This window comes from Callorhinus ursinus, unplaced genomic scaffold, assembly GCF_003265705.2.
Source record: "Callorhinus ursinus isolate GAN/ISIS: 27379988/994484 unplaced genomic scaffold, GSC_fseal_2.0 scaffold9, whole genome shotgun sequence".
NCBI lineage: Eukaryota > Metazoa > Chordata > Mammalia > Carnivora > Otariidae > Callorhinus > Callorhinus ursinus.
Window position 1 is genome coordinate 59,321,417 of NW_027397071.1, and position 20,946 is coordinate 59,342,362.

General features: G+C 55.9%; 2 protein-coding genes across 9 annotated transcripts in view; one reads left to right on the top strand and one right to left on the bottom strand.

Moving 5' to 3' along the window:
- Positions 1 to 20,946, bottom strand: part of PODN (podocan) — a 48,366-nt gene that overhangs the window by 8,143 nt on the left and 19,277 nt on the right. For 3 of the 8 annotated variants that reach the window (XM_073896747.1, XM_073896746.1, XM_025871642.2), the window contains one exon: positions 17,361 to 18,292. The exons of 1 other annotated variant lie outside the window; for it this stretch is intronic. The gene's annotated coding sequence lies outside the window, so the exon portion shown is untranslated. Of the gene's footprint in view, positions 1 to 1,264; positions 1,517 to 17,359; positions 18,293 to 19,157; positions 19,236 to 20,946 lie in introns of those variants that run through there. 4 more of the 8 variants (XR_012379480.1, XR_012379479.1, XM_025871640.2 and 1 more) reach the window with 4 other exon arrangements.
- LOC112823872 (excitatory amino acid transporter 5) lies at positions 3,314 to 16,318 on the top strand. The gene is made up of 8 exons (XM_025871643.2): positions 3,314 to 3,445; positions 5,652 to 5,874; positions 9,483 to 9,582; positions 10,274 to 10,507; positions 12,402 to 12,596; positions 13,361 to 13,495; positions 13,938 to 14,040; positions 14,655 to 16,318. The coding sequence occupies exons 1-8, from the start codon at positions 3,341 to 3,343 to the stop codon at positions 14,871 to 14,873; spliced, it is 1,314 nt and encodes a 437-aa protein (XP_025727428.2). The 5' UTR covers positions 3,314 to 3,340; the 3' UTR covers positions 14,874 to 16,318.

The window sequence follows — 20,946 nt, forward strand, 5'->3', positions numbered from 1 at the left end:
CCGTAACATGCTGGGGCTCCTGTTGGTAAGGAAGGAGAGAATAGAGACTGGGTAGGCAACTAGCTGTCCCGGCCACAACCCACGTTTTAAATTATTCTAATTTTCAAGGAGATTGTAAAGAAATGTACCTCTTAGGTGTAAGCTTCATTTGGTCTCCTACAACTTGAATGTTCCTGCTTTCTGCCTTCTCTCGAAGTTTCATTAGAAAACCACCTTGCAAGTCCCTCGCACCTCGGGGGTTCTGCCCAGGAGAAATTTTCAAACTCTGAAGCACTGGTACAGCCTGGGCGTCCTCCCCTCTGGTCACGAGGGCCCAGTGGACTGTTGCATTCTGGCAGCTGTGTACCTGGTGAGCCCCCAGCACTAACCCTGACGTCGGTGCTTCGGATCTGCTTGATGTCAAAAGCCCTGGCAGGCAGCTACTATTCTGGTGGCAGGAATCTGCTTATAACTAGCAGACAAATGAGGAAAAAGCCTCATTTGAGTTTTTGAGATCCCAGGCCCTGACCCCTGCCTGCTTCTTCTCTCTCTTGTGACAAAGTTGAAATTAGTGGGAAAAGCCAGGACCACTCTTTCTGCCTTGCTAGCTGATTCTAAGCTCTCTTCCTCCTGCCATATGCTTACACTGAAGCAAAATGCAACAGTGGAAAAAAAAAATATAGTCCATTTTCCAACAGTGGCTGCTGGGGTGTAAGGTTAAGAAATAAAGCACACCCGAGGCGCCTGGGTGGCTCAGTCAGTTGGGTGTCTGCCTTCAGCTCGTGTCATGATCCCAGGGTCCTGGGATTGAGCCCCGCATTGGGCTCCCTGCTTGGCGGGGAGTCTGTGCTTCTCCTCTCCCTCTGCCTCTCCCCTCAGCTTGTGCTCTTTCACTCACTCTCCCAAATAAATAAAATCCTTTAAAAAAAAGAACGCACACCCATACTCTTATATATAATTCCAGGTATGTATGAGCAGAGTCTCGAAAGAGAAGAGATTTGCCAAGAGCAAGAGTGAGTGGTAAGGCCAGTCCATGTGGCCTGTTTGAGGAAATGCAAGCACATGAACAAAAATCTTTGTTAGCATCTCTGATTTAGAAAAGATTCTTAGAAGTGCATTGTAAAGACAAAGGTGCAATGGTTTTAAGACCCTCAATAGGAATTGCAAATTTCCTTACAGAAAGGTTGCTGTCAGAACAGGGAGGGAGGAGGAGAGGCGTGTCCCCACACCTCCTCAGCATTGAGTATTGTCATCTAAAAATCCTATACCAGTTTGAGAGGTGAAAATGTCTAATTTATTGAGGAAGCTGAACATTTAAAAGCTTTTCTGGGCTACTACGGTCCTTCTTTTGCAAGGTGAGTTGCCTGGCCATGACTTTCAATCATTTTTCTATTGAGGTACTAATGTTTTTGTGGTCCAATTATTTATGCAGCAAATATATACTGAGTGCCTGTTACGTGCCAGGCAGTCTTCCAGTCACTGGGGCCACACAGCAGGGAACAAATCAGAGATCTCTGCCTTCCAGGAAGCTGATGTTCTGGAGAGAAGAGACAGTGAACGAGGAGACAAAGACAAGATTTATAAAAGCTCTTTAAAGATTTAGGATGATAACACTTTGTCACATAGTTTTCCTAGTTTATCATTTGCTTTATAATTTTATTTGTATTTCAATCCATCTTAAGAGAACTTCTCAATTTATTTAGCTTTTTATTTTAGCATAATTTCAAGCTTACAGAAAAGTTGCAAACATAGGAGAGTTCCCACATACCTTTCCCCCAGCTTTCCCTGTCAGCAACATACATAGTGATGGTACAGATGTCGAAACTAAGAAATTAAATTAGTATAACACTATTAACTAAATTACAGACCTTGCTTGGATTTCACCAGTTTTTCCACTAATGCCTTTTTTTCTGCTCCCAAATCCAACCCAGGATACTGTGCTGCACTTAGGACATTCTTAATTTCTATGTAGTAAAATCTATTGATTTTTTTTTTAATTGCTCATTTTTTTTTCTTAGCCGGTCCTTCCCTGTTCTGAGATCTGAAAAACACTAACCTATTTTTTCTTCTAGCTTTTTATGGTTTCATTTTTTTTTTTAAAGATTTTATTTATTTGACAGAGAGAGACACAGCAAGAGAGGAAACACAAGCAAGGGGAGTGGGGGAGGGAGAAGCAGGCTTCCCGCCGAGCAGGGACCCCAATGTGGGGCTCGATCCCAGGACCCTGGGATCATGACCTGAGCCGAAGGCAGACGCTTAACGACTGAGCCACCCAGGCGCCCCTTTATGGTTTCATTTTAAAAATTACTTCTTTAACCTATCTGGAATTTATTTTGATGCAAAGTATAAATAGGGATCTAACTTTTTTTTTATTTAAATAGTTGGTTTGGCTGCATAATACTCTATAACGAATCCTTCCTTTCCTCACTGATCTGTGAAGCGACTTTTATCAAAAATGAAGTACTCAGGGACGCCTGGGTGGCTCAGTCGTTAAGCGTCTGCCTTCGGCTCAGGTCATGATCCCAGGGTCCTGGGATCAAGCCCCACATTGGGCTCCCCACTCCCACTCCCCCTGCTTGTGTTCCCTCTCTCGCTGTGTCTCTCTCTGTCAAATAAATAAATAAAATCTTTAAAAAAAAAAAAAATGAAGTACTTAGAGGCTCCTGGCTGGCTCAGTGGGAAGAGCATGGGACTCTTGATCTCAAGGTCATGGGTTGGAACCCCACGCTGGGTGTAGATATTACTAAAACAAATAAATACACTTTATTTCTTTTTAAATAGGGTACTTAAGATGTACTAGGTTCTGTTTCTGGGCTACATGTTCTGTTCTCTTGATTTTTCTGTTGGCAGCTGTATCAATATTATACTTTAAATTCTATCTTTATAGTATATGTTCATATCTGGTAGGACAAGACCCCTCCCCCCTCAGCTTTATGAAAATCCTGTCAATAGGAATTATGATCTCATTTATGTGCCAGGTCCTGTGTTGGGCACCACAGAGAAGCTAGGAACCACTGAGGCAGACCTGTGAGCCAGTGCCACACTGCAGCACTCTGGAGCACGGGTGACCCCTGAGGAAAGGCCCACAGAGTTAGCCAGTAATCAGAGAAGGCGTGGCCTCTGACTGACTGGAGTAGGAGCTAGCCAGAGAAGCAGGAGGGACCTTGTAGGCAGAAGGAACAGTGTGAACCAAGGCCTGGGTGCTGGAGAAGTATGCAGTGTCTCTAGGGAACCGTATGCAATTGGAGTTTTGAGTACTGGGGATTGGGAGGTGGGGTGGAGGGTAGAGGCGGCTGGTGGTAGGAGAGGTGAGACCACAGAGGGAGGCTGGCTAGGTCATCGAAGGCCTTGGGGTGTCCAGATGACCCCACGGGCCCTCCTGTCCTGGGCTCTGAATTCTCCAGTTACTGACTCTCTTCCCAGGAACATGTTCCCAGCCAACCTTGTGGAAGCCACATTCAAACAGGTGAGTGGGTCCTGGGGCAAGGGGTGACGGAGCGGGGCAGGTAGGGCCAGCGTGGGCCAGGCTGGGAGGTGTCAGGTTTACCCAGCAAGTCTCCCTGCCTCCTGGGGCCGGAGGCTGGAGAGGAGGGGAGGTGGGGCCATCAAGATCCTTAGAGCCTCCCCTGGCCACAGCCCTGCCCGGGGTTCCAGCTTCTTAGGAAGAGAACTGACAGGGTGGGGGGAGGCACCCACGCTCTAGGCTCACCCCCACGCTCGCGTACCCCCAATCACTGGATCCTCACAGTAACCCTGGGCTCGGTGCACCCGTCCCGTCCCAGATGAGGAAACCTAGGCTAGAGGCTTGGAAGGATTAAAGGACCTGCCCAAAGTTATACAGCTAGTAAATGACAGTGCTGGTCGGGAAACCCAGGCCTGTCTGGCGTCTAAGCCTGTGTTCTTTTTCTTTTTAAAATAACCCCTTTTCCCTGTAGTTAAGAATAATCTTGTTCAGTGTAAAATATTAGGAAAATACTAAAATACAAAGCAGAAAATAAAAATCTCTTGTCCTAGGACCAAGCAACAGTGGTGGTAGTTGGGACACATCTAGTCTTTTTTCTCTGCATAAATATGTTTTGGAAAAACAAAATTGGGATAATAGTACAGAGATGGCGTGTATCTTGCTTTTTCCCCAAGCTCATTATAGCATGAGCATTTGCCCTGGTTACGAAGTGTTTCTTTAAAATACACTATTTGCGATGATATAAGAGCCCATGGTAGGGCCATCCCTCGTTGCGGTGGGCCTCGAGGTTGTTTTCAAAGTTTTTTTCTTTTTGGAAATGATGGTAAATATCTTTGTGCGCCAATTTTTATCTGCCCTTCTAATAATTTCTAATCCTTTTCCCCTCATAAAACGTCAGCTGGTTGGTCGACACTCCAGCAAGCATTTCCCAACTCCCTTGCCTGTGCTGGGCCCTGCATTAGGACTGAGGACACAAAGGAGGAGGTTGAGGGTTGGAGAGGAGGCTCTAAAATAAGGAGCTGTGAAATCTTGAGCTAATCACTGTATCTTTCCTAATCTCCTGGGCCTTTATCTATGAAATGAGCCAGAGAATGACGGGCCCTTAGTGTTAGGCGAGGGATTTCTGATTTTATTCCAATAGTGATGGGGAATTACTGAAGGCATGAGAGAGAATGTCGCTCTACCTCATACCTACCCAGAATGCCCTTTCTCTTTTGGCAAACTCCTACCCATCCTTCAAGGCCCAACTCAAATGTCCCCTTCTTTGGGAAGCTGTCTGACCCCTGAGACAAAGTAAGTCACTCCCTCCCCAAAGCTGTCAGAGCAGAATTCATGTCTGGTTCATCTTTGTGTCCCTGGCATCCACCACAGCATGTTCAGTGTTGGAATGATGATGATGATGGTGGTGGCATAACAGCGGTTAACGGTAACGACCACATAAGGCATGCCACAGGCCAGGCACTGTTGAAACACTTCATGTATGTTGTCTCATTTAATCTAATGAGCTAGATACGATTGCGACCCCCATTTTACAGATGAAGAAACTGAAGCACAGAAACTTGAGGTCCCATATATTTCCTGAGTGGTTCCCCCACGCCAACCCCCAGAAGATCTACCTCATTGACACTGTGGTGTTGGGAGGAGAGAGGACTCCCTTGTTTGGGCTCCTAGTGCCCAAGGAATGAGAGGGAAAAACCCAGGGATGCCCTGGGGCAAAGGAGGAAAGGGAGCCGGCTTGGAGGCTCAGTTCCTCCCAGCTAGATCCTCCTCTCCTCAAAAAGGCTTGGGGCAAGCTGAACTTTTTCAAAGAGAAGGTCCAAGTTTCCATCAGTGGCAGGCAGGACTGGCTGGCTGTTAGGTGGATGGAAAATGGATGCTTGGAAGGCATAGACAGTTGAATGGAAAATTATCTGGGTAGAAGAAGAGATGGGTAGAGGGGGACCCAGATGGGTGCAATGACGCAGAGAAGGAAGAAGAGGGAGGAAGGGGTGGAGAGACGCATGGCTGGGGAGTGTCCATGGATGAAGGAATCTCAATTTTCTTTTTGGTAAAATCTTGGTAATACTCCTGCCTACCTCACAGGGTTACTGTCAATCAAATAGTTCTTGACTGCATCCAAATGTGCCTCCAAGATGTTATTGTTGTTGTTGATGACATTAAGAACAATATTTGGACCTGACTCCTTCCTGGTTGGGGTGTCGCCCACTAGTACCGCACCAAGACCACCCCCGTTGTCAAATCCCCCAAGATGGCATGGGCGGAGGCCCCTCCTCGGCAGATCCCCGTCTATGGGGTCCAGGAAGAGAATGGCTCTCGTGTTCAGAACTTCGCCCTGGACCTGACCCCGCCACCTGAGGTTGTTTACAAGTCAGAGCCTGATACCATCGACGGCATGAACGTGCTGGGCATTGTCATCTTCTCTGCCACCATGGGTATGTGCTGCCCTCCCCACACTGGCAGTGGCCTGCAGCCAGTCCCCTTTGCATCCATCCTCCTCTGCCACCCTGTACCCACTAATGTGAATAACCTAGAGTCTCCTATCTTCCTTCCAGGTGGGTCCTTTCTTTCCTAGCCGGTGGAGTGGCTTAAGTCCCCATTCTATGACCGAGGGGTGTCTTCTGTCCTCCCCCGGCTAGAGCTGGTGTTCACTTGGCATTCTCCCTCCCTGGGTGCTAGTCAGCCTCCAGGGGTGTCAGCTTGCCCTTAAAGAGGACCATCTCTTGGCCCCCCCTCCCAGCAGGGGGGTTCCATTTTACTGAGATCTGGGGTTCCTGGGGCAGGGTGGGGGGACATTACAATAAAGAAGAGGAAAAATCTAAAACTCTCTGTCATCACCATCTCTCTAAAGCCCTTATTTCTCCCCTCCATCTCCCACAGGGGCTTCTCACTGGCCAACTGTCTCCTCAGACATATCTCTGTCATTTCTCAGGGCCCACAGTTGGCTTCCCGACCACACCCTCCCCTTTGCTACTCTTCTCCGGGAGGTGCCAAGACCCCCAGCCATAGGCTATTACCATAAAGCCAGTGAAGCCTAACTTGCAAAGGTCTTTCTGTACCTTCACACACACACAGTATTATTTTTCGTGGAGAGGGCCCCAAACTGTATAAGCGTCAGATGCCATAAAACCTATGGGTCTGCCTCTGCCAGCAACACCAACACACACACGAAACCCTTTTCCTTCTTGGGGACAAACCATCCAGAACAATCTAGCTCGTCAATCCCTATCTTGTCCTTCGAGACCATTGTCAGAGGTCATTGTCTTTTTCTAAAATTGGCACCAACCTCCCTCTTCACCCTGGCCAAGGGCCTGGGAGGGCCTCTCCTACCTCCCTGACTTCTCCACAAGGTTTTCTCACCATCCCCTGGTTGCTCGCGCAGGGCATCTTCTGCCTCGGCCTCTGCCCCAGCCCGCATCCAAATCTGTCAGAGGTTTCAGAGGTCTACCTCTGAAACCTCTCTCTGAGCCTGCATTTCCCTCTGCCCTCTGCCACCCCCCGTGGTTCAGGCTCACCGTCATCTTTCACCTGGTTTCTGCACGAGCCTCCTGAGGAGTCCCTGCCCTGGTGTGTCCTCCTCACCGGCTCGCAAAGTCCTGCAAACAGCCTCCAGGGGCTCTCCAGTGCACTGGGAAAGGGGGCCCGAGCGCTACACGCGGCCTGCAGAGCTCCGCGTGACCCGGCGCAGCCTGCCCCCAAGCTCCTCTGCTCCCGCTCTCTTCCCGCCCCAACCGCTCTTGGCCGCCATGCTGCTTTCCGGTTCCCGGAAGCCGCCTCCCCAAAGCCCTTCCCACTTCCTGCCGCCTGGCCGCTCCTGCCCCTTCCTCCCCCTTGCGCCTTCCTCACCCTTGCTGGCGGGGACGGAGGTCTACATACGCTTCGTGTCCTTGGGAGAGTCTTACCGACCCCCCCCGCCCCGACTGGTCAGGTGCCCCATGTTCCTCCTTAAACGTCTGACCGACTGCAGTTATCTATCTGTTTCTGTTGAAGTCGCACAGAAGCAGGTGTGAGCTCCATGCAGGCAGAGATGGGCCTGGCTTGTTCCCCATTTATCCCCACAGCCCACTGCCCGGACTGGGAAGAGCAGGCACGCGGGAAAAATCTGTTGGAGAGCTGGGTGGATGGCTGGATGAATGGATGGGCCATGGTGGATGAGGAAGCTCTTAACATCTTGGCTCGGCGGTCAGGCACGCAGAGGGGCCAGGGCCTCCAGGACCCGAGTGTGTGACAAGATGGTGCTTGGAAGCGCTCGCAGCACATTTGGCAATCGGTTCTCAGTGGACACTCCTCCTCCTCCTCCCCAGCCGCCTCTCTTAGAGGTGGGAACATATAAACAGGACGTCTGCTGGCGGAGCGAAAGAAACCCCGGAACCCTTGGACTCAGTTCACTAAGTGTTGACTGGACGTGTGTAACTGTCCACGTGTCAGTGTATCTATGTTTGTATATGTGGGCCCAAGTGTGTATGCAGATCTGTATGTGTCCAAGTCAGAGTGTGCCTGGGCCAGTGTGTGCATCTGTGCGGGCCTACCTCAGGGTGTGCCTGCATCTGTATGTGCCCACATCTGAGTGTGAGCAAGCCACACTTGCCCAGTTGCTTCGAATGGTCCCCTCAACACAGCCTCCTCTCCCCATCTCTCCCCTGGTGTTGGGACGTGGCTGATGCTAAGGCCTCATTAGCCTTGACTATTGCAGGAGACCTCCTGCCAGACCCTGGGTCCTGTGCACACTAGTACCCAGCCAGCCAGAGCCCTTAAGCGCCTCCAGGGAAATCTAAGTGGAGACTGATTCAGGCAGGAAGAGCCTGAGGAGCAACAGAGCTGGCAGTGGACCTGGGTCTCAGCTCAGCCAGGCTTCCACAGGCCAGCTGGGCAGGGCTAGGCTGTGTCACCTCCAGGTTGGGCCTCTCCTAATCACAGCAGCAGGGTCCCGTGTCATCCCATCACTATGTGGTAGCTGTTCTGTGGACCGTGTGGGCTCAGGGCTTCTGGGACAGGGAAAGGGCCTCTCTCTGGAGTCCCGTAGGCCAGGGTTCAAATCCTGGCCCTCCTTCTCCCTGGCTGACCCAGGTGGTGAGCCCCTCCAAGCACATTGCCAGCAAGCTTTCCAAGGGCAGCCACAGAGTGCTTTGCTCTCTATTTTTGTGTCACCAGAAGGGACAGCTGTCCCTTGTCACTGTTTCAGGAGTGGCCTGAAGGTGCTCACTGGCATACAGCTCGCCTGAAAGAGTACATCATGAACACCCCCCAAGGAAGGGAATAACAGGGGCTCCAGGAAAGGTTTCATTAGTCATTCCTTTGTTCCTTCCGTCATTAGGTGCTAATGGTTGAGCACCTACGATGTGCCAGCGAAGGAAATACTGTTGTTGCCCTCACGGAGCTAACCTTCTGCTGGAGGAGATGAGAAGAAACAACAGACAACTGGAAAATAATAGTTATAAGTTGTAATAGTGATATAAAGGGATCAGAAAGAGATGAGACAGAGAAGAACAAACCAGGAGTGTGCCGAGGGGAGTGGGGACAGTTCCCCAGGCTGCATGCGGAGCCAGGCAGACAGTGTTTCAGGCACCAGGACCTATGTGGGCAAGGCCCTGCGGCAGTGAGAAGCTTGATGTATTCTAGAAACATAAGGAAGGCCAGTGATGCCAGAGCATAGTGAGAAGGTGAAAAGCAGGGCCAGATGGAGGTGGGAGGTGTAGGTGGGTAAGATCGACTGGGGCCTGAAGCAGTGGGGAACTTGGTGATGGTCTGAGGACTCGGGAAGCCAGTGAGGGGTGTTTGGCAGGGAGCATTTTTATGGATGAGCAAGGAGGACGAGACAAGAGCCCTGGTCCAGCGGTGGTGGCCGAGAAGGAAGGGAAAGGGTTGGGGGAAGCGCTGGTGCATCAAAGGCTACTGGGAAGTCGGCCAAGGCCCAGGGGCTCCACGTGCACGTGGCCCTGTCCGCACTTTGCCACTAGCCCGTGCCAGCATGTGATGATGTCATGCACAACTGCATCTCAGTCTGTGGCATCCATGATATGCTTGTGTGTCCCTGTCCCCGCAGGCATCATGCTGGGCCGCATGGGTGACAGTGGAACCCCTCTGGTCAGCTTTTGCCAGTGCCTCAATGAGTCCGTCATGAAGATCGTGGCAGTGGCTGTGTGGTAAGCCTCATGGGGGAGGGGGGCAGGAGCATCCTCTTCTACCTTCACCTGCCCCCTTCCCGCCCTGCCCTGCACGGATGGACACCCATGGTCCCTTCCTCTGCTTTCCTAGCTAAAGCAGAAAGCTGCACAGGAGGCTCAGCCCTGGCCTGGGGCCTCCAGAGCTACACATTTTCCCCTGGATTCCACTCCTCCCCCGCCCCCCCAGCCCTGACCAGGCCTCATTCCAGCCCTGGGCCTGCCATTTCTGGCCTGGTTAGGCCCACTGGAGGAAAGTTACAAGCTAAGCGTAGCCCTGCTCTCCTGGCCCAGTTTCCCCATCACATGGAGTCTCATCAGCTCAGCTTTTGAAGAAGAGGAACACTGGAAGCGAGAACCAGCTGCCCCTCTTGGTTCAGAGCTCAGGCCTTAGGAATCTTCTAGTCCAACCAGTTCAGATGGGGAAATGCAGAGGCTTGCCCAAGGTCATACATGAAGTTTGTGGCACTGCTGGGTGGAAACAAGGGCCTGCTGAGGGCAGGGCACTCCTCAGAGGCCTAAACGGGAAGGCACAGAGGCCAGAGGTCTTGCAGGGCTGGGCTGGTTGAGGGTCGGGGTATGAATGACACCATGTGCCCTGGTACTGCATCGCTGCCTGGGACCCTTGCCTGCCTGGCCCTGAGCTGGCTGCCTGTCCCCACCCTGCCCCCAGGTACTTCCCCTTCGGCATTGTGTTCCTCATCGCTGGCAAGATCCTGGAGATGGATGACCCCACGGCTGTCAGAAAGAAGCTGGGCTTCTATGCGGTCACTGTGGTGTGTGGGCTGGTGGTCCACGGCCTCTTCATCCTGCCCCTGCTCTACTTCTTCATTACCAAAAAGAACCCCATTGTCTTCATCCGCGGTGTCCTCCAGGCCCTGCTCATCGCACTGGCCACCTCCTCCAGGTAGCCCTGGGTGATGTGCAGGGTGGGGAGAGGGCAGTGGCTGAACTCTGTTCATCTGTCCCGCCATCATGTGTCCATAGCCATAGAACCATGGCAAGTTTCAGTATGGCCCACTTCACAAACTTGGGGGTAGCTGTGGTAAGGAGACCGATTTTTGCAACGGATTGCTTGAGGTCCCACCTGCCCCCCGAATGGCAGGAAGCCCTTATTGCCTCTTAACGCCTTCCCCTCCCCTACTGCCCGAGTCTCTAAGACCCACTCAGTCCATGTGGGGGTGGCTTCTGCACACCTGTGGTTGGGACAGCTGACAAGGGATGAATCTGCAATTGCTGTTGCCTTTCTCTGCCACACCATGCTTCTGTTGGAGTCGGGCCCTGCGTTGTTTAGGGACTTGGCCCATCTGCGGCCACAGAGACATCCTGGCTGGATGCCCTGTCACACCTGGACAGTGTCACTAGCCAGTGGGGATTTGAATCACGGTTCCATCACCCACTGGCTGTGTGGCTGTGGGCAAGTCACTTGAGCTCCCTGGGCATCCATTTCCTCACATACAGATTGGGGGTTATGGTGGCCTCTGCCTCAGAGGGTTGCCATGGGAATGAGTGGAGATAAGTCACCAAAGGGCAAGAAGAGGTGGTCTGGGCTAGATGAGGTGGCACCTGCTCTCCAGGATCCCAGCCCACAGCAGAGTGCAGAAGAGCCCAGGGGGTTGGAGTCATGCAAACCCAGGTGTCTATCAAGGAGTGAAAAAGTGCTCTATGCTCCATGAAGAAAGGGTGGTTCTCCCCATAGCAAATGTCCAAGCTCCATATGAAGGAAGTCAGCTGAGCTCAGGCCCGTGTCTCTCTGGAGCCAAAGCCTGGCTCTTCCTTCCAGCCCTTATTGCCTTCTCTTCTCTGGGCCTCACCCTTCCAATCTGTCAAATGGGAATGAAGGCCACCACAGAGATCCTTCCTTGGCAGCCACATGACCCCATCCTTGGCAGCCAAAGCACCTAAGGAAGAACTGAGGAGAAGCAGAGCCCCAGGGAGGAGAAGCCCCAGGAGCCTCATCCAGGAACCTCCACACAGGGCAGGGGCCAGGAGGTGGAAAGGAAAGACAAAGTCCCAAGTGGCTGCTGGCCCCCAGGCCACAGGCCAACCCCTGCTGGAGCCAGCAGCCCTGGGCCATCTCCTGCTTGGCAGGAGCCACAGCCTCGGGCCCAGGACACTGGGAAGTGGAGGCCACCCCAACCTGCGTTTTTGTCTCAGCACAGCCACCAGGAGCTTCATTGCAAACACTGTAATAGTGATCGGAGTGGTTTCCGCTGTCTGAGTGCTTGCCAAGTGCCAGACACTGTTCAAAGCGCTTTCTCATTGAACCACCCTCATAGCGCTGTAATCTAGGTATCGCATGGGACAGGGAGACTAAGGCATGCACGGGTTGAGGAACCTGCCAGAGCCACTTGGCTAATGGGAGGCTGGGATCAAATTCCAGCAAGTCTGGCGACTTCATCTAAGGGTGGCACAGCGCTGTGACTCTGGGTCAGCCCCTCGTCCCCTCTGGGCTTCCATTTCTTCATCTGTAAAACAGCCTCAAAACCCCTCCCGCACAGGAAGCCGGGAGGATCGGATGAGCGTATGTAAAGCACAATGCCTGGCGCATAGTAGGTGCTCTGCTGGTGGTGACTCCTTTCCCAACCTGTGTGGTTGGTGGGGGTCTCTCAGGCGCTGGGCCTGGGCAGGCCTGGCTGGGCCACTGATCTCACACTCCCCAAGGATGCCACTTGAGACCACTGCAAAGCTCCTTCAGCCTCTTCTCACTGGTGATGAGTAGGCTGTATGGGGTGGGGACAAGATTCCGTCCCTGGCAGAGGAAGAGGGTGGTGGGCAGACACTGACCCCTCTGCCCACAGCTCAGCCACACTGCCCATCACCTTCAAGTGCCTGCTGGAAAACAACCACATTGACCGGCGCATTGCCCGCTTTGTGCTGCCTGTGGGTGCCACCATCAACATGGACGGCACCGCGCTCTACGAGGCTGTGGCCGCCATCTTCATTGCCCAGGTCAACAATTATGAGCTGGACTTCGGCCAGATCATCACCATCAGGTACATACCTGACACCCATACCCAGTATGGATTGGCAGTGGGGAGAGGAGGACACTGGAAGGGCCTTTAGGATTCTTGGGCTCCCAGAGGTGATGGGGTCTCGGGGAAGAGGTTTGTTCCAGGCCACACAGCAAGTCAGGGCTGCGGCCAGATCGTGACCCGGCATCTGTGACTCAGGGCTCCTTCCCCAGCGCCCACTGCACAGCAGGCTGGGAAGCTGAGGCCCAGAGGAGGGCCTGCAGTCCGGACACGCGGGGCAGCGAGGGGGCTGCAGGCAGGCACAGGATGAGCAGAGGCGGGGGCCGAGACGAGGGACAGAGGGGGGACTGCTACTGTGGCAGGTGCTGGGGTGAGGGGCAGAGGCCGTGGGGAAGGCCTTGCATGCCAGCCCCAGGGCACAAGTCTGGCCCTGGGAACCAGGCCCCAGAAGCAGGCTGGGCAGGGCTGTGTGGGGGACGACCTGAATCCCCAGTCAGCTTCCTGGAACCCCACCGAGGCAGTGGCTCCAGGCACAGGCTTCTCCACAAACTCCTCAGGCGTTTCTGCTGAGGCCAGGGATGGAGGCCATGGGGCCAGAGGACCTTGAGCAGGCACATGCTCCCCCACCGCGAGAACTTCCCGATGTGGCTTTCCCGACAAGCCCTGCCCCATATGGCTCTCCCCAGAGGCCCTGGCATTCTGGCTTCCTTCTTGGAGCCAGGGCCCCAGCAGCGAGGCCTGCCCCTCCTGCTTCTCCTCCCACTCTGCCTGCCCCCCCCCCGCAGCATCACGGCCACCGCGGCCAGCATCGGGGCAGCTGGCATCCCCCAGGCTGGGCTCGTCACCATGGTCATCGTGCTGACGTCCGTGGGACTGCCCACTGACGACATCACCCTCATCATCGCTGTCGACTGGGCTCTGTGAGTGGGGTTTGCCAGGCAGCCGGCCGGGGGTTGGGGGGGGGGGCCGGGGAACTGCCGGGGTTTGGCCCAGGGGGGTGCCTTGCTCACGGACACCAGCCCAGCCGGTGGTATAATGTGTGGGGCCCAGTGTCCAGAAACGAAAATGTGCCTACTCCTGTTCAAAACCGATAAAGAACTTCCGGAGGGTGGGAGCAGAGCCTTAGACCCAGCCCAGGCCCTTCTAAGCACGGGCACAGTCATGTGCCCAGGAACCCAGCCGTGCATCAACCTGCTCTGGCGTCGCCCCCAGTGGCGGGGCGGGGAGGGGGGAGCTGGTATGCTCAAGAGGACCCGAAAGGCACCTTGCTGCGGGCCCCAGCCTGGGGTGAGCACCACCCACCACCAGCTCCTCCTACAGAAAAAAAGTGCCCGCTGCTCACTGCCCACTTTGTCTCACCAGGGACCGCTTCCGCACCATGATTAATGTGCTGGGTGATGCGCTGGCGGCCGGGATCATGGCCCACATCTGCCGGAAGGACTTTGCTCAGGACACAGGCACTGAGGTGAGAGCAGTGCCTCCCTCCTGGCCTGGCCGCTGAGAGGGTGAGCTGGGGCGGCGGGGGCCACCAGGTCTTCTCACGGGGGCTGGCAGCCTTCTGCCCAGCCCTCCTTGCCTCTGGCCTCGGTCTCCTCCTCTGTACGGGGATGACTGATTCCTCTAACGGCTGCTTGCTGAGCACTCACCACGGCGGTGGGCGGATCGTGGGAGGAGCAGCGGGAGTAAAGGAAGATGAAGCCCTGGAGCCTGGACCCTCGAGTGGAGGAGTGTTTGTCCTGCTGACAACAATACAAATGTTTGTACATCTGCACAGGGCTTCGTGGTTTTCAGGACTCCTTCAATAACTCTGTGTAGCAGGCTCTCCCACTCTGTAGGGGCGGGGACAGGCAGGGGAGCCACCAACTCACTCGCCAGATGGTGTGGCCCTCCTCCACTAAGACAGCCTCAGAAGGAAGCAGGATGGAGTGGAGCTGGGGGCCCAGAGAGGGCCTGGGTGACCTATCAAGGTCCCACAGCACATCTGTAGGAAAACCAATCACATGGTTTGCTCATTCAGTCCACCCCAGTGTCTAACCTCACTCCCTCCTGCTGCTACCAAGGCCTGTTTCCCCTCCCCAGAAACTGCCGCCCTGTGAGACCAAGCCCGTGAGCCTCCAGGAGATCGTGGCAACCCAGCAGAACGGCTGTGTGAAGAGCGTGGCTGAGGCCTCAGAGCTGACCCTGGGGCCCGCCTGTCCCCACCACATCCCCGTCCAGGTGGAGCAGGACGAGGAGTCAGCTGCCACCTGTCTGGACCACTGCACCATTGAGATTAGTGAGCTTGAGACCAACGTCTGAGCCTGCAGGGCCGCAGGGGCCGGGGGAGGCCTCCAGGGTTAGGCACCAAGGGCAGGATCTCAACTCACCTACTTTTCTGAGCACCTGACAGGAGCCAGGCTCACACACTCTTCCCACCCTTGAGAGGCCAGAATGAGCCCCACTTGTCGGACAGTGGCGTCCCAGAAAGGGAAAAACTGCAGGTGGGAGCCCCAGCTGGAGAATGATGAGCCGGCATGGCCTAAGCCCCGGCTGTGACATGTGTACTGTGATGGCCTAGGAGGGTGGCAGGCAGGCACTATATGGTCTCACTTTCTGGATCACACAGTTGAGGATCTGTGAGCTGAAAACACTCACCCCAGGTCTCAGAGCAAATAATGTCAGGGCCAGGACTCTAACTCAAGTCTTTCAAGCCTTGGCCACTCTTTCCCAGAGAACGGGGGCCTGCAGGGCCAGATGCCAAGGGTTTCTGCCCCCCTCCAGGAGCTCTGCAGCCACCACTACCTTCACTTTATGAAGACGTAACAGCCTGGTTCTGCCCCAGCTGTGTCCCTGCCCAGGCCCGTCCCCCTCCCTGCCCTGTAACATGTGGCCTCAGACAAACAGCTCTCCCCAAGGACAGCCCAGCCCAAGGCCAAGGCCCATTGCCTGCCACGTGCCACAGCCCATCCCACCAGTTGTCTCTCACAAAGCTCAGCCGACGTGGAGAGGGGATGTCTTCAGAAGAGCTGCAGGGACCCTTAGAAACATCTGGGCCAGCCTACCACAGGATAGGTGGGCCAGCCAGGACTGGGGAGGCAGGCGTGCCTGGGATGCTTTGGTCAAGTTGCCCATGGAGCCCTGGGGTCAGCCCTCTACGCAAGCCTGTGTGATGAAGTGGCGTTAGATTTTCTACTCCTTACTGTGTTTGCAAATTCAGTGATAACTAAATAAAGGTATTTTGTTTTTTAAGTCTGTGGGCGTAATGACCAACCCTGGCCAGCATTTCTTTATTGGGCTAATATAGGCTGTCTGCGGTGCAGACTGGCCCAACTGGGCAGCCAGTGTAGGGTCAGGCCTGTCCATGTAGCCAGAGGAGAGACAGGTCTAGTTGGCCTGGCAGTGTGTGGACAGGCCTGCCTGGGCAGCCAGAGTGCAAACGAGCCTGTCCTGGGGGCTGGAATGAAGCCAGGCCTGTCTGAGCTGTCACAGGCAGGAGGCAGAGTACGAATCAGCTTGCCCGGGGGCCTGTCTCCACAGCCACAGTGTGGACAGACCACAGAGATCAGTCCCCACAAAAGAGACAAATTTCCTCAAATAGTCTGGCTCCCTTTGGTGAATGCTTTGCTTTCAGGAGGGGATGTGCCCAAAGACATTTCTAGACTCTCTCCCTCATTCTCCTCAGCCCCAGGGTGCCTCCAGGAGGCTCACAGGGAACACAGAAGAGCCCTGGCCACACAGCCTGTTCTGAATGGGCTCTAGGGTGAAGATGCAGTTCTAGGGTCTTGCACAGAGGAGCCCCGGAAGACACTGAAGCGGTGGGAAGGGATGGGCTTCCCAGAGACTCAGGAGGGCACTTGCCCTCCCAGCCCCCACTCCTGAACTACTTCCCATCCTCCTCCCAGGGCCGCAGTCTGAGGAGTCCAGGAAGGGCCCTGATCCTAGGACCCCCATTCCATTGCAGGGCCAGGGGCTGGAGGGTCTACCATGGGAACATCCTTCATTAAGGCCTAATCACCAAAGAGAGGTCAGAGGTCAAGCTATCAGTCATTCCCACAATTGTGTGGACGGGCTGAAACACCCCTTCCCTGTGTCACATCTCTAAGGCCCTTTGAGCAGTGGATCCTGGCCCACCCCAAGGCAGGAATCTGCTCTTTACAGGGCTCGATAGGAGCATGCTTACACACCTCCAGGAGCGGGAGGACACTGCTTCCTGGGCATCTCATCCACTGTGGGGCGGCTCTGCTTGTCGGAGTTTCTGCTTTCCTCTGAGCCAGGTGCTGCCCCTCCCAGTTCCAGCTCTGGCCTTGCTGGGGGTGGTGGGAGCGTTAGACATGTCCGTCATTTCTTCCCTGGGCAAGCCTGCAAAGACCTGGGCCCCCAAGGAGACTCTGCTCTAGCTCTCGGGCCTGCCTCCAGGCTCTTTCCCATCCCAGCCATCGTGGGGACACCCCCATCAGTGATGCCCGCTCAGGGCGCAGGCGGTCCTCCGGGTAAGCCTGAGTAGCCCAAAGCTGGGAGGTCCTCTGCTCAGATGCTCAGCCTCTGGAAGTGCAGAGTGAGCTCACAAGCCCCATGTGGTGGTCCTGGCCGGACCTGCTGACCCCCACCGAGCAGACGGGCCACACATGCCTCAGGCCTCCTTACCTGTGACTAAACCCCACACCCCTGGACCTCGGCCTGTGACATGACTTATGGGCCCAACAACTAAACTCTGCGCCGACTCCTGCCGGTCTGGACAGGCCCTGAGGTGCTTGTGTCCTGCCCACCCCCAGCCGGGCGCCGGTCCAGCACCTGACAGGAAGCACACACAGACACGGCCACGGGCTGCCAGAAAGGGGTAATGCTTTTATATTAGTTTTTCTGTAACAAGAAAAATCAGCTTTGAGGTTTTTTTTTTTTTTTTTTATCATTTTTTTCTTAAAAAGAATTCAAAGTCCAAAGGCACCCAGAACTCCCCACAGGCCCAAAGAATAAAAAGGTATGTCATCAGGGCAGCTGGGCCCTTCCTCCTCGCTTAGCCCTGCCCCTCCACCTCACTCCTGCCCAAGGCCCCAGCCGCCCCGGGAGACTTTCCCTCTGGCCTTGGTGGGATTGCCATCAAAGACGTGCCTGTGGCCGGCCGGGGCATGGCAGGGAGTGACCGCCCCAGCGGCTGGGGGCCAGGGCAGCAGTCCCAAAGGGGGGAACAGAAACAACAGTCAGCTTCTGTGAGTTCCAGAGGGTGGCGGGCCCCGGCCACAGAGAGCACCAAGATAACTGTCTTCTCCAGTGGACGGATGGACAGACGGCTGAGCAGATGGCAAGCTGTTCTGGCCAGTTCTGGCTGGGGCAAGAGGTGTTGGTGGCAGGGGCCACAGAGGGCTGTCTGCATGTGACTTGTGTGTGTGTTGGGGGGGATCATGGTAAAGGGAGCAGGCACCCGTGGGAGCCAGGGCAGGGTCAGACCCTTCCCCGAGTCTGCATGAGTCCAGGGGCATGATGGAGATGGAGGGCCTGGGAGGGGAGTGGAACTGTTCGGTGGGCGCCGTGCAGCCCGCAGTGTGTGGACGTGTCGTGGTGCCTGCCCATGTGTGGCTGAGGGCGCTGCAGGAACGGGTGGGGATGGGAGACTGTGTGCTCAGCCTGTGTGGTGGTGGGTGGCTGGTGGGGGCGGCACTGGGTGTGTCTGTGAGCATGGCAGACCGGGGCTCACAGGGCACAGGTACGTGCTGCAGAAAGGGGTCCGGCGGTCCGTTGTCCTGCAGAACACGTGGAAGAGTCAGGGGCAGACCTGCCAGCTTTGGGAAGGTGGGCTGATGCTAGGAGGCCCCCCCAGGGGACTCTGGGAGGGCCAGGCCACTGCAGGCAGGAGAGGGAGTTGCCCCTGGGGGCCCAGAGCCAGGAGGCCACCCACTGGGCAGTGTTCTCACTGACTGGCCAGGCCTGGTATCGACTCGCCTCTGGCCACTCCCCAGCGCCCCTCCCAACCTCCCCCCAACAGACATGCCTGAGGCCAATGGCCTCCAGAGGGGGCAGATTCTCCCCCATCCCAGGACTCCACAGCCCCCTCAGGAGGGCCAGAGCATCCTCACTGAACAGCTGTTCACCCCCTCCCTGACCCCCGGCTCTGCCTGAGGACAGTGTCTAGAGAGGAGGTCTCCACATTCTCCCCTGGGGCCCTGGCAGCAGGGGAAGGGGACTCCCAAGCACGGCCTCTGGGCCTGTTCTCCGAGCTAGGATAATGACCCCATGCACATCCTTCTGTCAGCCCCACCTCCTTCTGTCATCTCCCCATGGGGTCCTCACCACCACCCTGCAGTCTCCTCTCTGACCCAAGCCCCTACTTCAAGTCAGAGTCCTAACAGTGGCCCGGGGGGGCCCTTCCCATGGTCACAGGCTGACCCTGTGACCCCACCAGCTCAGCTCATTCTGACCACAGCTCTCCTCCCGGCTACTCACCACACAGTGCCCACTCTCCAACGTCCCTCTCCAGAGGCCCTGCCCACCCACCCTCCTGTCTACACATCCTTCCCTTCCCAGACTGACCCCCGGGGTCCACAACTGCAGCCATCCGCTTGCCAATACCCTCAACATCCTCGTTCCTTACCCTTCTGTCCCACACACCTGGCCAAAAACCCCGCCACGGATGGATCCAATGGCCCATCTTCTCCACACCCACCCCGGTCAGCCGAGCACCTCCTGCTGCACAGAGAAAACAGAAGGCTGAAGGCATCAGGCTGATAGGACTGCATGTCCAGCCACCAAGCCACTAAGCTGTGTGTGACTGCAGCCACTCGGTCCTATGTCCCTCCTGCCCCCGTGGAGGCACTGACCCTCCTGCCAAAGCCAGTCCCTCCTACCGTCTCTACAGGGCTAGCTTCGCCCTGCTCTCCTCTCTCCTCTGTCCCGTCTTTAACCCCCCCTCCAGCCAAGCCCCTCCCCATCAGCGCTCCAACCGGCTCTGTTTCTGAACAGGGTGCGAGCTAAATGGAGCCCCACCTGAACTTTGCACCCCCGTCCCCCTGCCACCCTCTCATCCCCTCTCTTCATAGCCAAACTTCTTGAGAGAGGTATATACGCTCCGCGGGGTCTCTCCTTGCCAGCTCCTTTCTCCACCCCCGCTGCCCTTGAGGCCACTCCCCCACAAGGTCACAGCTGAGCTCCTCCTGGTCAAATCTGGTGGGTCCTTGCTAGGGCTCCCTCCACCTGCCTCTCAGCAGCACTACCACGGCTGCTCTCTCCACAAGGGGCCTTGTGCACGGGGACGCAGTGTGTAGTGACATGCACGCATCCTCCACGCGTGTGCAAGCATGTACCTGTTCTGCACCTGCGAATGTTCATGGAGCACATGCATGTGTGTCTGTGTGCGCTATGAGTTCTGTAAGTGTGTGCTCTGTGCGAGTGTATGCGTGTTTATTTTTTTTTTTTAAGATTTTTAATTTTTTTATTAGAGAGAGAGAGCGAGCACAAGCAGGGGGAGCAGCAGGCAGAGGGAGAGGGAGAAGCAGGCTCCTGGCTCAGCAGGGAGCCTGATGTGGGACTCAGTCCCAGGACCCCGGGATCATGACCCCAGCTGAAGGCAGACGCTGAACCATCTGAGCCACCCAGGTGCCCCGAGGGTATGTGTGTTTAGACACACGTGTGAGCATGGGTACATGTGTGTGCACCATATGCCCACGTGGGGTGTTTGTTTTGCACATGCACATAATCTCCCTCTGTCCTTGGCTGCCTGGGGTTTCCCTACCTCCTTCCCACTCTGCTTCCCTCCAGCCCCTTCTGCAGGCTCCCCTGCAGCTGGCCATGGCCTCACACTCTCCCCAAGCGAGCTCCCCGAGCCTCCTGTGGCCTCGTGACTATTTCTAGGCTGATGATGGCTGGGCCCCCATCCCCAGCCTAGACCTCCCTCTCCGGCCCCAGACTCACATATCTGACCCACCCCTGGGCAGCCGCCTGGGCACCCCCCGAGCCTATCTAACTCAACATTCCTGCCACCTCAACAGATCTGCTCCCCCAGGGCTCCCATCCTCCCGGGATTCCAGGCTAGGTGTGGGGGCTTGTCTTCTCCCTCACCCCATGCCTGGCAGGACGACCCTGGCCTCTGGAGTCTGCCTGTCCCTCCCCCACCCGCGTCGGGCCATCTGCTTGTGTGCATCCTCACTGCCTCCCCCCTCGCCGGTGGCTGAGCTCACAGTGGCAGCCTTCTCCTGGGCGCCCACATCCACTCCCTGCTTCCACCGTGCCAGCCCCTGCGCATGTCACATCGGGGTGCTCATCGCCTGGGAGAGTCCCCAGCCCGTGCCGGCCTCCCACAGGCTTGCCAGCCCCTCACCCAGGGCCCATACTGGGGTCAGGGACAGGACGCTGGTGGGGGGGGTCAGTGCGCCCCCGCACAGGACGCTGGTGGGGGGGGGTC

Bases quoted from the DNA above. Each gene is read 5' to 3' on its own strand.
- LOC112823872 (XM_025871643.2), top strand. From the start codon at position 3,341: ATGACCCCACGGGCCCTCCTGTCCTGGGCTCTGAATTCTCCAGTTACT. The intron at 3,446-5,651 runs GTGAGTGGGTCC...GTCGCCCACTAG, and splicing joins TGGAAGCCACATTCAAACAG to TACCGCACCAAGACCACCCC. The intron at 13,496-13,937 runs GTGAGTGGGGTT...TTGTCTCACCAG, and splicing joins ATCGCTGTCGACTGGGCTCT to GGACCGCTTCCGCACCATGA.